General features: G+C 45.4%; 1 protein-coding gene across 17 annotated transcripts in view; it reads left to right on the forward strand.

The window, feature by feature from the left end:
* The window catches only part of DEPDC5 (DEP domain containing 5, GATOR1 subcomplex subunit), a 164,516-nt gene that overhangs the window by 105,896 nt on the left and 45,611 nt on the right, over positions 1–13,009 (forward strand). For 10 of the 17 annotated variants that reach the window (XR_004031019.1, XM_030816165.1, XM_030816166.1 and 7 more), the window contains one exon: positions 3,627–3,692. The exons of the other annotated variants lie outside the window; for them this stretch is intronic. Coding sequence is in view for 9 of the 10 variants with exons in the window: in XM_030816165.1 (XP_030672025.1) it covers positions 3,627–3,692 (66 nt within the window). In the remaining variant the exon portion in view is untranslated. The remainder of the gene's footprint in view (positions 1–3,626; positions 3,693–13,009) is intronic. 17 annotated transcript variants of the gene reach the window in all.

Genomic DNA, 13,009 nt, shown 5'->3' on the forward strand with positions numbered 1-13,009 from the left:
TTAGGAGGCCAAGGCTGGAGGATCACTTGAGCCCAGGAGTTTGAGACCAGCATACACAACATAAGGAGACCCCATTTCTTTAAAAAATTAAAAATAAAATTAGCTAGATGTGGTGGCATGTACCTGTAGTCTCAGCTACTCAGAAGGCTGAGGTGAGGGGATCCCTAGAGCCCAGGAGGTTGAGGTTGAAGTGAGCCATGATCATACCACTGCACTCCAGCCTGGGTGACGCAGTGAGACCCTGCCTCAAAAAAATAAAATACAACAGTTAAGCTAAACCTCTTTGGTTCAATGCCCAAGATCTGGCCTGAGCTTTGTATTTGGCCGTCTGGTTTTCCTTCTCCCTCATCTTTAGCTTTCCCAGAGAGGAATAGAAAGCTACTGAAGTAGCTTCCACCAGAGCTCGCTCTTCTTTGATAATGAAATTCCCATCAGTTTTCTCAGACTGCTGAGAAATACAGTCAAATGGGAGCATCCTGGGATGGGGGGAAAATACAGAAAACCTGAGACTTTAGGCCTCTATCAGGAGCAAGTACAGTAAAGGGGCCAAAAACTCCATGGGTCCTTTAAGACCAATAGAGTTGGCTCTGTCAGCTCCTTCTGGGAAATTCAGACTCTGAGATCATTCTGTTGTGATAGGACAAGTTGACTGTACTTACCACTCTCTTGTCCCTATCACTGGGAGATGAAAGAGATTCAATACATATATGTTATTTTTCAAAATTGTGGTCAAATGATATATCTGTGTTTATTTTACCTCCGTATCATGAAAATTTCCCATGTCATTAAATGTTTTACAAAAGCATGATTTTTAAAAATAATTATATACTTTTTTCTTTCTTTTTTTCCCCTAAGCAACCCCAAAGAAAAAAATAGCTATATATCATTTTATCATATGAATATGCCTTAATTTATAACTTCTTTTGGTTAAAATTGTCGATGGTGATTTTTAAATGATTTTTGGTATTTTTCTATAAACTTTAAAAATTATTCTACAGTATACCACAGTTATAATGTTGCAGTGAATATGCTTGCAATAATCATTTGACCACACCACTGATTAATTCCTTAGCATAAATACTATAATTACACTACATGGGTAAAGGGATTAAAATCTGAGAAAAAGTATCAGCCAAGGCCGTGGGCAACTTGTAAACCAAACGTTGGCAAACCTAAATACATATTTTAGACTTTGTGGCCAAGAGGCAAAACAAAGCTATTGTGTAAGTATAGTATTTCCATAACCATTTAAAGTTGTAAAAACCATTCCTTTGTTTGTTTTTTTAAATATATATATTATATATATATATATATATTTATTATATATATATATATATATATATTTTTTTTTTTTTTTTTTTTTTGAGACGGAGTCTCGCTCTGTCGCCCAGGCTGGAGTGCAGTGGCACAATCTCGGCTCACTGCAAGCTCTGCCTCCCAGGTTCACGCCATCCTCCTGCCTCAGCCTCCCAAGTAGCTGGGACTACAGGCACCCGTCACCACGCCCGGCTAATTTTTTGTATTTTTTAGTAGAAACAAGGTTTCACTCTGTTAGCCAGGGTGGTCTCAATCTCCTGACCTCGTGATCCGCCTGCCTCAGTCTCCCAAAGTGTTGGGATTACAGGTGTGAGCCACTGCACCTGGCTTTTTTTTTTTTTTTTTTTTTTCCAGACAGTCTTGCTCTGTCACCCAGGCTGAAGTGCAGTGGTACAATCTTGGCTCACTGCAACTGCAACCTTAGCCTCCCGGGTTCAAGCAATTCTCCTGCCTCAGCCTCCCCAGTAGCTGGGATTACAGGCGTGCACCACCATGGCCAGCTAATTTTTTTTATTTTTAGTAGAGACAGGGTTTCACCATGTTGGCCAGGTTGGTCCCGAACTCCTGACCTCAAGTGATCCACCCGCCTCAGCCTCCCAAAGTGCTGCGATTACAGGTGTGAGCCACCATGCCCAGCCGTAAAAACCATTCTTAGCTCACTGGCTGTAAAAAAATCAGAGGGCTGGCCAGATTTGGCCTGCAAGCTGTAGTTTACCAACCCCTGCTCTAGGGAGTGGCTTAAGGTACCAAGGATAGTCTTTGTGTAAGGAATGATCTGCTGACCATGAGTCTTTTCACCTGAACTCCTTCACATGTACATAAACCTCAACACCATCAGCACCTCTGCTTCTATATGTTCTGGCAGTTACAAGGGACACGGTGGAACAATGAGATACAAATTATCCTGTGTGCTGCCCACCAGGTTTTGCCTCTACTCATTGCCATATTTGAGGGTCAGAAACAATGCTGAGGACATGATTGAAAAGCAGAGAAATTATAGTCGCAAATATATTAGATTGCTGTTTAGAACCCTCTTCTGATTGTCCAGGTGAACACTAAAATCCACATGCATGAGCCATCAGTAGGTCTGGAAGTAAACTCCTGAATAGTCAAGGGGAAACAAAATGCTATGAGATGGCCAAAGCAAAGAGCCCTGCTGACATGCTCAGAAATGCCCAACTGTTTCCCCAAGGAACACTTCATGTTAGAATGTGTTGGGGATATCTGCATCAGCATCTCCGTAGCCACAAGTTTCCAAGGTTTCGTATTTGAATTTGCAGTCACTTACGGGAAGTGGCAGCAGTATCAATAAAATGGGCACCCAAATATTTCAGTTATTCTACCTTTGGAATTGAGGAAAAGTTCCAGAAAAGCAGACAACTTGAGATGTGTCAAGTGCCATTCCTGAATTTCTATGATAACTAGACATAAAAAGTAAAAAGATTCCAAAAGGAAAGCGGGTACTACTTAAGAATGATAGAAGGAGGGGTCATTGAAAAAGTCCTCTGTGTCATTTTTGTTTCACAGACATGGCTGCTTGAATTCCACAAGGGTAGGGTAGGGAGGGAATGACAGCTTTAGAAAGCCCCTCACAATGTGAGTGCTTGTGTATCTGACATTATATATGTCTTAGCTTGCTGATGATTTTGTCACACAACCAGTGGAGGAGAAGGTATGGCTGCTTCTGTATCCCCTGTTTGCTGAAAAAACTAAGCAAGAACTTATCCTGCCTTGAATCCTCTCCTCCCATCTGGCTGCCATGTTTAGTAACAGGCAGAAAAAACCTCCTGGCTCAATGTATCTCTCCAAGAGGGCGACTGGTCACCCAGCCAGGTGGGAGGCCAGGATGTTGCCACCAAAGCCCTTACCCTGCAGCCCCACCAAGCTGCTCTGTGGCCTTTTCATCTTCCTTGGCATAGGTCTGAAGGAATTTCAGAGCTATGTGGGAGGGTGAGAGCATCCAAGCCACACTCTGATGAGACCTGAGAGAGCTTGGACACACCTTCCAACCTGGGTGCTTTCTCCCACAGAGATGGGATATTCTGCCCAGGAAGGTGTGAGTTTCTGCTAATGCTTTGCATTTGGATATCGTCTTTCTGGGTGGAGCTCTCTCTCTCTCTCTCTCTCTTTTTTTTAATTTTCCCCATCCTCTTCATATGTCCTTGTTTCTCTCCTTCCCTCCTTGTTTTTATTTTTATTTTTTGTTTTTCATACCTGTCTCCTTCCCCTGATGGTTAACCACTGGTACACATTCCGTTTCTTCGCTTCCTTGCAACTGCTGCTGCTGCTTCCTCCTCCTCTGACTTCAGGACGGGGCCTTCTTTATGGAGTTTGTCCGCAGCCCACGCACAGCATCGTCCGCCTTCTACCCTCAGGTTAGTCCAACTCCAGGGCTTCGCATGCCTGTCCCACTGGCAAACGCCATGAGCTGGCCTTCTGTTAGGCTCTGAACACATGGAATTGGGCTGCAACTAAGTTTGAGGGGCAGTTGAACTTGAATTTGGTCTCAGAATTGTACATTCCCTTCCATGTTGTTTGTGGCGGTGAAGGGAGGGATGGAAGAGATTAATGTAGAAGAACATACGATTGTACCAGTGATGACTCAAGTGTTTCTCATCACTGTCTGTTTCACATAGTTGCCACTGATTCTCTGCCACTTTGCAGCATCTTCACTTTTAGGTTTTATGAGCAACATGAAATATGCTTAGTTGAGGGCTGAACACTTATTTTTTTTCCCCTCCCAATACAACCAGATAAATTTATAACAGTGTGGCAGGAAGTGGTGAAAAAACACAGCAATATTTATTAATAGGCATGTGCTACTTCATAGGCCGAAGGTGTAGCTCACCTAGCTTCTGGATTTCACTTAAATTATTTGTCAGTTAAAAGATTTGGACGAGCCAGGCGCGGTGGCTCACACCTGTAATCCCAGCACTTTGGGAGGCCGAGGCGGGTGGATCACCTGAGGTCAGGAGTTCGAGACCAGCCTCAACATGGAGAAACCCCATCTCTACTAAAAATACAAAAAATTAGCCGGGTGTGGTGATGCATGCCTGTAATCCCAGCTACTCGGGAGGCTGAGGCAGGAGAATTGCTTAAACTTGGGAGGTGGAGGTTGCAGTGAGCCGAGATCGTGCTATTGCACTCTAGCCTGGGCAACAAGAGCAAAACTCTGTCTCAAAAAATAAATAAATAAATAAAAATAAAAGATGTGGACGAGGCCAGGCACAGTGGCTCACGCCTGTAATCCTAGCACTTTGGGAGGCCAAGACAGGCAGATCACTTGAGGTCAGGAGTTTGAGACCAGCTGGGCCAACATGGCGAAACCCCATCTCTACTAAAATTACAAAAAGTAGTCGGGCATGGTGGCACATGCCGGTAATCCCAGCTACTCAGGAGGCTGAGGCAGGAGAATCGCTTGAACCCAGGAGGCAGAGGTTGCAGTGAGCCAAAATTGCACCACTGCACTCCAGCCTGGCGAGCCAGAGTCTGTCTCAAAAATATATATATAATAAAATAGAATTTTTTTTTTTTTTTTTTGAGACGGAGTCTCGCTCTGTCGCCCAGGCTGGAGTGCAGTGGCGCAATCTCAGCTCACTGCAAGCTCCGCCTCCCAGGTTCACGCCATTCTCCCGCCTCAGCCTCTCCGAGCAGCTGGGACTACAGGCACCCGCCACCACTCCTGGCTAATTTTTTTTTTTTGTATTTTTAGTAGAGACGGGGTTTTACCGTAGTCTTGATCTCCTGACCTCGTGATCCACCCGCCTCGGCCTCCCAAAGTGCTGGGATTACAAGCATGAGCCACCGCTCCCAGCCAAAATAGAATTTTTTAAAATGAGAAAAGAAAAAGTTGTTAGCTGGTTAGTGGGCATACAGCTACTGAGTGACCGAGCTGTTTTATCATTCTGCCCACTGCACTGGGAGGGTAAGGGTTTAGTTAACATTGGAACAGGTCAGAGGTACCATGCCTTTCTGTGTAGGTCTTCAGATATCCCCACCTGCCTCTTCCCAGTCAGCTGTGTAACCATAGGCAAATCCCTGTAAGGACCTTTGAGTCCTAATCTAAGCATCTCTAAAATCTGAGTGTGGGTAGCGCACTGTGTTTTTGGTTTAAAACAAACATTGGTTGATCCTTTTCACCTTTTACTTTCTTTTTTTTAGAGGTAGTATCTTACTCTGTTGTCCAGGCTGGAGTCCAGCCTCAGCCTCCCAAGTAGCTGGAAGTATAGGTATGAACCACCATACCCAGCTAATTTTTTATTTTTTTAGAGGTAGGGTCTTGCTATGTTGCCCAGGCTGGTCAACTCCTGGTGTCGAGTGATTCTCCTGCCTTGGCCTCCCAAAGCACTGGGGTTACAGGCATGAGCCACTGTGCCTGGCCATTAACCTTTTACTTTGTGGTTTTTTGTTTTTGTTTTGAGACAGAGTTTCACTCTAGTTGCCTAGGCTGGAGTGCAGTGGTGCAATGTCAGCTCACTGCCACCTCCACCTCGAAGGTTCAAGCATTTCTCCTGCCTCAGCCTCCCCGGTAGCTAGGATTACAGGTGTGCACCACCACGCCCGGCTAACTTTTATATTATTAGTAGAGAAGGGGTTTCACCATGTTGGCCAGGCTGGTCTTGAACTCCTGACCTCAGGTGATAGGCCCACCTTGGCCTCCGAAAGTGCTAGGATTACAGGCGTGAGCCATTGTGCCCGGCCACCTTTTACATTCTTATAGGAGACTGTTATGGAGAGTTTTAGACTCAGGAGAGGCACACAAATAACGATTATATTACCCACCAGGTGTTTTGTTGAAAAGGCGGAAAGTGAGGTGGGAAGATCACTTGAGCCCAGGAGAATGAGACCAGCCTGGACAATATCGTAAAACCCTGTCTCTAATTTTTTAAAAATATATGCATTAAAAAAATTATATGGCTGGGCGCAGTGGCTCACGCCTGTAATCCCAGCACTTTGGGAAGCCGAGGCGGGCGGATCACAAGGTCAGGAGATCGAGACCATCCTGGCTAACACGGTGAAACCCCGTCTCTACTAAAAATACAAAAAAAAAAATTAGCCGGGCATGGTGGCGGGTGCCTGTGGTCCCAGCTACTCGGGAGGCTGAGGCGGGAGAATGGCGTGAACCCGGGAGGCGGAGCTTGCAGTGAGCAGAGATTGCGCCACTGCACTCCAGCCCGGGCAACAGTGTGAGACTCTGTCTCAAAAAAATATATATATATATATTAGGAGGCCAAGGCAGACGGATCACTTGAGGTCAGGGGTTTGAGACCAGCCTGGTCAATATGGTGAAACCCCGTCTCTAATAAAAATACAAAAATTAGACTGGGATGGTGGCATGCACCTGTAGTCCCAGTTACTCGGGAGGGTGAGGGAGGAGAATTGCTTGAACCTAGGAAGCAGAGGTTGCAGTGAGCCGAGATCATGCCACTGCACTCCAGCCTGGGCAACAGAGTGAGACTCCATCTGAAAAAAAACAAAAAAAAATTATATCAGAAGTAGTAAGAGCTCTCTATACATATACAAAATTAAATTGTACTTTATGTTTATTATTTACTGTGGTAAAATACACAACATAAAACTTGCTTTGTATATTTTGATGTGCAGCATAGAATGGAGGAGGGAGGCCAATGGAGTCAGATGGATGCTTTCTTTTTTTTTTTTTTTCTTTGAGACGGAATTTCACCCTTGTTGCCCAGGCTGGAGTGCAATGGCGCAATCTCTGTTCACTGCAACCTCAGCCTCCCGGGTTCAAGTGATTGTCCTGCCCCAGCCTCCCAAGTAGTTGGGATTACAGGCACGCACCACCAGGCCCAGCTAATTTTTTGTATTTTTACTAGAAATGGGGTTTCACCATGTTAGGCTGCTCTCGAACTCCTAACCTCAGGTGATCCACCTGCCTCAGCCTCCCAAAGTGCTGGGATTACAGGCAGGAGCCACCACCACACCTGGCCCAGATGGCTGCTTTCAAATCGACCTCTGTGCAATGTCAGGGAGCTGTGTTAGGTACATGAATTAACCTTCTGAACCTGTTTCTTCATTAAAATATATATATATATATATATATATATATATATATATATATATATATATATATATTTACTGTGTGTGTTTCTTCATTTGTAAAAGGAAATAAAAAATTTCTTTGTAGGGTTGTTCCAAGGATTAGAAATAATATCCATTTCTCAGTCGTGCGTGGTGGCTCACGCCTATAATCCCAGCACTTTGGGAGGCCAAAGTACTGGGATCTCACTTTTTTTTGAGATGGAGTCTTGCTCTGTTGCCCAGGCTCAAATGCAGTGGTATGATCTCAGCCCACTGTAACCTCTGCTTCCTGGGTTCAAGTGATTCTTCTGCCTCAGCCTCCCAGGTAGCTAGGACCACAGGCATGTGCCACCACAGCCAGGTAATTTTTTTGTGTTTTTAGTAGAGATGTATTTTTAGTAGAGACCATGCTGGCCAGGCTGGTCTCCAACTCCTGACCTCAAGTGATCCGCCCGCCTTGGCCTCCCAAAGTGCTGAAAGTGCTGGGATTACAGAAGTGAGCCATTGTGCTTGGCCTAATTTTGTAGTTTTAGTAGAGACGGGGTTTTGCCATGTTGGCCATGCTGGTCTCGAACTCCTGACCTCAGGTGATCCACCCTCCTTGGCCTCCCAAAGTGCTGGGATTACAGGCGTGAGCCACCGCACCCAGCTGTATTTTTTTTTATCTTATTGTGTGTCTGTTTATTAGTAGCCTCACCTTTTTTGGAATGATGTAAGATGTAAAAATATAAGTAACGCCAGGCGCAGCAGCCCACACATGTAATCCCAGCACTTTGAAAGGTGGAGGCAGGAAGATTCCTATTAGTCCAGGAGTTTGAAATCAGCCTGGGCAACACAGTGAGACTTCGTCTTTACAAAAAATAAAAATAAAAATAAATTAGCTGGGTGTCGTGGTGCATGCCTGTGGTCTCAGTTATTTGAGAGACTGAAGAGGGAGGAGTGCTTGAGTCCAGGAGGTTGAGAGGGGGGCCAGTGACCATGATTGTGCTACTGCACTCCAGCCCAGGCAACAGAGCAAGACCTGTCTCAAAAAAAAAAAAAATATATATATATATAAAACCATTTGGAGGAGGGGTTAGGATGGACACATAGAGGAAGGAGGCTGCCTCTGTGACAAAATTCAGATCAATTGAGATAGCAAATTCCAAGTACCTGCTGGGTGTAGGGCTGTGCCAAGTGTTGTGGGAAATACCAGGGATGAATAAAATCCTTTATGAATATTAATGCCTGTCTTTGCTCACCCTTAGATGGCAAGCTTCATGAGGGCAGAGAGAAGGTTTTAATTTGGGATAATATTCCCCTTCCCTAATCTTAACCTTGGAGAACATCTGAGCTGTGGGTCTGCGGGGTATTCCCCAAGCTTTCCCTCTCTGCAAGGCATATGGGATTCTGTCGTGGATCCCTTTGCAATGCCTCTGTCTGCCTGGCAGGAGCTGAGTGACTGGAAAGCAGGAGCCCACTTAGCCCATTTGTCTCCGGGTAAGACAAAGCAGAGTGTCATCTCTACCAGCCTCCAGGCACAGTGGAGAGCTGGGCTGGCAGATCCAGCTGTTTCCTTGTAGCTGATGACCCACCAGCATGAGAAAGTGGGGCTGCGACAAGCCCACGAGGTGGAAGGTAGAAGACCCGTGGGGGGCACCTGTGGTGGGTGGTGCTAATCTCAGAGGCATCTCTAACAGGGCTCCCTCCCTTACTTTCTCCTGTAGCTTGGGAGTGCCAGAAAGTAGGGGGAAATTGGGGATTGGTGCTGCTGCTGAGATGTTTGGGTTTTTTTTAATCAAATGCCAGACTTGGATTTTGCCATTTTTTTCAATTAATGTCTTCTTTCTATTCTAGGATCCAATCTCGGGTACCACATTGCCTGGCTTCCCAGTCTCTTCTAATCTGTGACTTTCTCAGGCTTTCCTTATATTTTTCTTTCTTTTTTGAGACAGAGTCTCGCTCTGTTGCCAGGCTGGAGTAGAGTGGCGCAATCTCAGCTCACTGCAACCTCCACGTCCCGAGTTCAAGCGATTCTCCTGCCTCAGCCTCCCAAGTAGCTGGGATTACAGGCACACGCTGCCAGGCCCAGCTAATCTTTGTATTTTTAGTAGAGACAGGATTTCACCATGTTGGCCAGGAAGGTCTCCATCTCCTGACCTTGTGATCCGCCCACCTCGGCCTCCCAAAGTGCCAGGATTACAGGCGTGAGCCACCGCACCCGGCCCTTTCCTTACTTTTTAAAATGACCTTCACAGCCTTGAGGAGTCCTGACCAGGTGTCCTGTAGAATGTCCCCAAATCTGGGTTTGTCCGAGGTTTTTTTTCATGGTTAGACTGGAGTTACAGATACTCAAAATGAATACCCCAGAGGGGAAGTGCCCTTCTCATCACATCACATCAGTAGGTACCTGAGATCCACACAACATCACTGGTGACGACAACCTTCATCACTTGGTTAATGTCATATTTGTTAGCCATCTCTACTATGAAGTTACTATTTTTTCCTTTTTTATACTCCATTTTTTGGAGGCACGTCACTAAGTCTAGCCCACTCTAAAGCGGAGCGGGGAGTATCTACATATGTTCAATGGAGCCCTTTTTTTGGACAAGGTTCATAAGATTCTTAAGATGAAAGGCATCTCTCTTTACTTGGCTCTTTGCCAGGCATCTACGTGCGACATCTGCCATTCTGTCCATCCCACCTGCCATTTATCTTTGTTCACCACTGATCTTATTCCAAAAAGGTATTTCATGTGGATCATAGAAGTAAATGCAACCCCTAAAATAAAAACATGACTAGATGGGGGAAATTCAGGTAAAGAAAAAAAATAAGACAGGATGTAATATAAGGCCTTGTAAAGTAGATAGAATTTTGTGCCAAATTCAGCTCTGAACCTCCTGGTAGCCAAAGAAAAGTGAGAAACCTCTGTTCCAAGACTCATAGTGGTTACAAAATAAAGACAACCAGATTCCTTGGGAGAAACATACCTTTTCCTGGTATTAAGAGCTAAACAAAATGCCTTTTCCGTGCAGCCTCTTAAGACAGACATTGTGTGATACATAGATAGAGCAGAGGTCAGGAAACTATGGGGGCAGATCTGGTCTACCATCTGCTTTTGTAAATAAAGTTTTATTGTAATAGAGCCACGCCCATTCATTTACATATTGCCTATGACTGCTTTCTCACTTTGTTATTCAAAGTTGAGTAGTTGTGACAGAGCCATATGGCCCACAAAGCCTGAAATATTTACTATCTGGTCTCTTGCAAAAAATGTTTCCTAATACCTGATCTAGAGGACAACTCCTTAACCACCCCCTACCCCCACTCCCACCAAAATAGGACTGCAGGACTAATGTGCATTTCTGGTAATGGCCTTCAGGTTAGGCTGGTAGAGCAATTCTTGTTATAGTACATGAGAGAACCCCACTACAGGAGCCCAGAAGGCAATGCCTAAGAGCCAGTCTTATATCCATAAGAGCTGGGTCTAGTCCCCTTTAGTTAGCTTATTCTCATTTAAATTTACAGCATAGTAAACCTTACTGGTTAGAGGCAGGTGGTAATTGCCAGCTGTCACTTGCTGCATTTCTCTGTGTGTTTATGGTGCTAGCAAAACCTGTGTGGTCCTTTTTATTTATTTATTTATTTTAACAAATCATTGAGCCTGCTGTAGAACAGCAAAATGGTTCTGTGAGAACCAGGAGGAACTTTACCCCTCAAGGGACATTTGGTAATATCTGGAGACATTTTTATTTGTCATAATTGGGGGTTGGGGCTGGTAGTATTACTGGCATCAAGTGGGTGGAAGCCAGGGATGCTTCTGAACATCCAACAATGCACAGGACAGCCCCCCACAGCAAACAGTTTTCTGACCCCAGAGGGCAATAGTGCTGAGACTGAGAAGCCTTGTTTTATTTTCTTCATTTTATTTTATTTTTTTTGAGACAGGGTCTCTCTCTCTCGCTCAGGCTGGAGTGCGGTAGCAGGATCCCAGCTCACAGCAACCTCTGCTTCCTGGCCTCAAGCTGTCTTCTTACCTCATTCTCCCAAGTAGCTGGGACTACAGGCGTGTGCCACCACGCCTGGCTAATTTTTGCATTTTTTGTAGAAATGGAGTTTCACCGTGTTGCCTAGGCTGGCATCTAACTCCTGGACTCAAGTGATCCACTCGCCTTCGCCTCCCAAAGTGCCGAGATTACAGGCGTGAGCCACCGCACCCAGCTGAGAAGCCTTGTTTTAGAAAGCAATTTTTGCTAACAAAATATCTGATAGAAAGATCCCTTCTGGAAGTACCTAAAAACCTCAAGTTAGGGGGTTCTAAGAGCCTTACACTTTTCCAGAATTGCTCTGAAAGGCTTAGTCATTTTCATATACTTGTTCTGGGTATAATCTTTGATGCATGCTGCTGGGCTTCCAGGTGAACAGGTTATAATCCTGCCTCCAGGACCCTTAAAGGAGATAAAACAACATTACAGGCTGGTCACAGTGGTTCATACCTGTAATCCCAGCACTTTGGGAGGCTGAGGCGGAAGGATCAGTTGAACCCAGGAGTTTGAGATAAGCCGAGGCAACATAACTAGACTCTGTCTCTACACACAAAAAAGAGCCACGTGTGGTGGTGCACTTGGTAGTTACTTGGAAGGCTGAGATAGGAGGATTGCTTGAGCCCAAGAGTTTGAGGTTACAGTGAGATGTGATGGCACCATTGCACTCCAGCCTGAGCGAAAGAGGGCAACCCTGTCCCTGGAAAAAAAAAAAAAAAAGATACAGCACCATTACATGAGGCACAGCTCGGCAGCTACCAGAAGCTCATAGAAGTCCAGAGTGGAGAGGGAGATGGATCTCCTTGGGGCCTGGGGCGGACTGAATCGAACAGTTTGCTAAGGGAACAGCATTTAAAATGGCCCTAAAGACTGATGGGATTAGCCAGGTGTGGTGGCTCCCACCTGTAATCCCAGCTACTGGAGAGTCTGAGGCAGAAGAATCTCTTGAACCCAGGAGGCAGAGGTTGCAGTGAGCCAAGATCGCACCACTGCACTCCAGCCTGGGTGACAGAGCAAGAGTCTGGCTTTAAAAAAAAAAAAAAAGACTGATTTTTTAGCCACTAGTTGTGGGGAAGAGCACCCCAGGGTGATATGGGGCACATAGACAGGATTTATACACACATGGTGTCATTTGGCTAAAAACATACACATGGGTGAATGGTAGGCAGTGTGGTTAAGATCTTAGGTCAAGCCAATGTTGTGCAGGACCTTTGATGTCCTGTGAGTCGGTTTTCAGTGTGGTGGTTCATGGGGAGACTGAAAGTTTTCAGAGTAACAGAATGATGGGATTGGAACTGTTCTTGACAGACGATGCAAATGGAGCTGGCTCACACGGAGGGTTTTGAGGGAGAGGCTGCAATCAGGGGCCAGTTAGGAGAATGTTACAGCCCTCCCTGGCCAGAGGAAGTACAGGCATGATTTAGAGATGCATGTGAATCTGCAGAGGGCAGGCCGCAGAACTAGGCCTGTCTTTAGATGTAAAGCTGGAGAAGCAAAGATGGCTCTGAGAGTTGAACCTGAGCAACTGAAAGGTAGAGGAAAGGAGGTTTGGGGGGCGAAAGGGTGAGTCACGGTGGGCAGAGGATGTACATTGTGATGTTCACCTACTTGTCTCTAAATGTGGTCTT

Source organism: Nomascus leucogenys, chromosome 7b (genome assembly GCF_006542625.1).
Source record: "Nomascus leucogenys isolate Asia chromosome 7b, Asia_NLE_v1, whole genome shotgun sequence".
NCBI lineage: Eukaryota > Metazoa > Chordata > Mammalia > Primates > Hylobatidae > Nomascus > Nomascus leucogenys.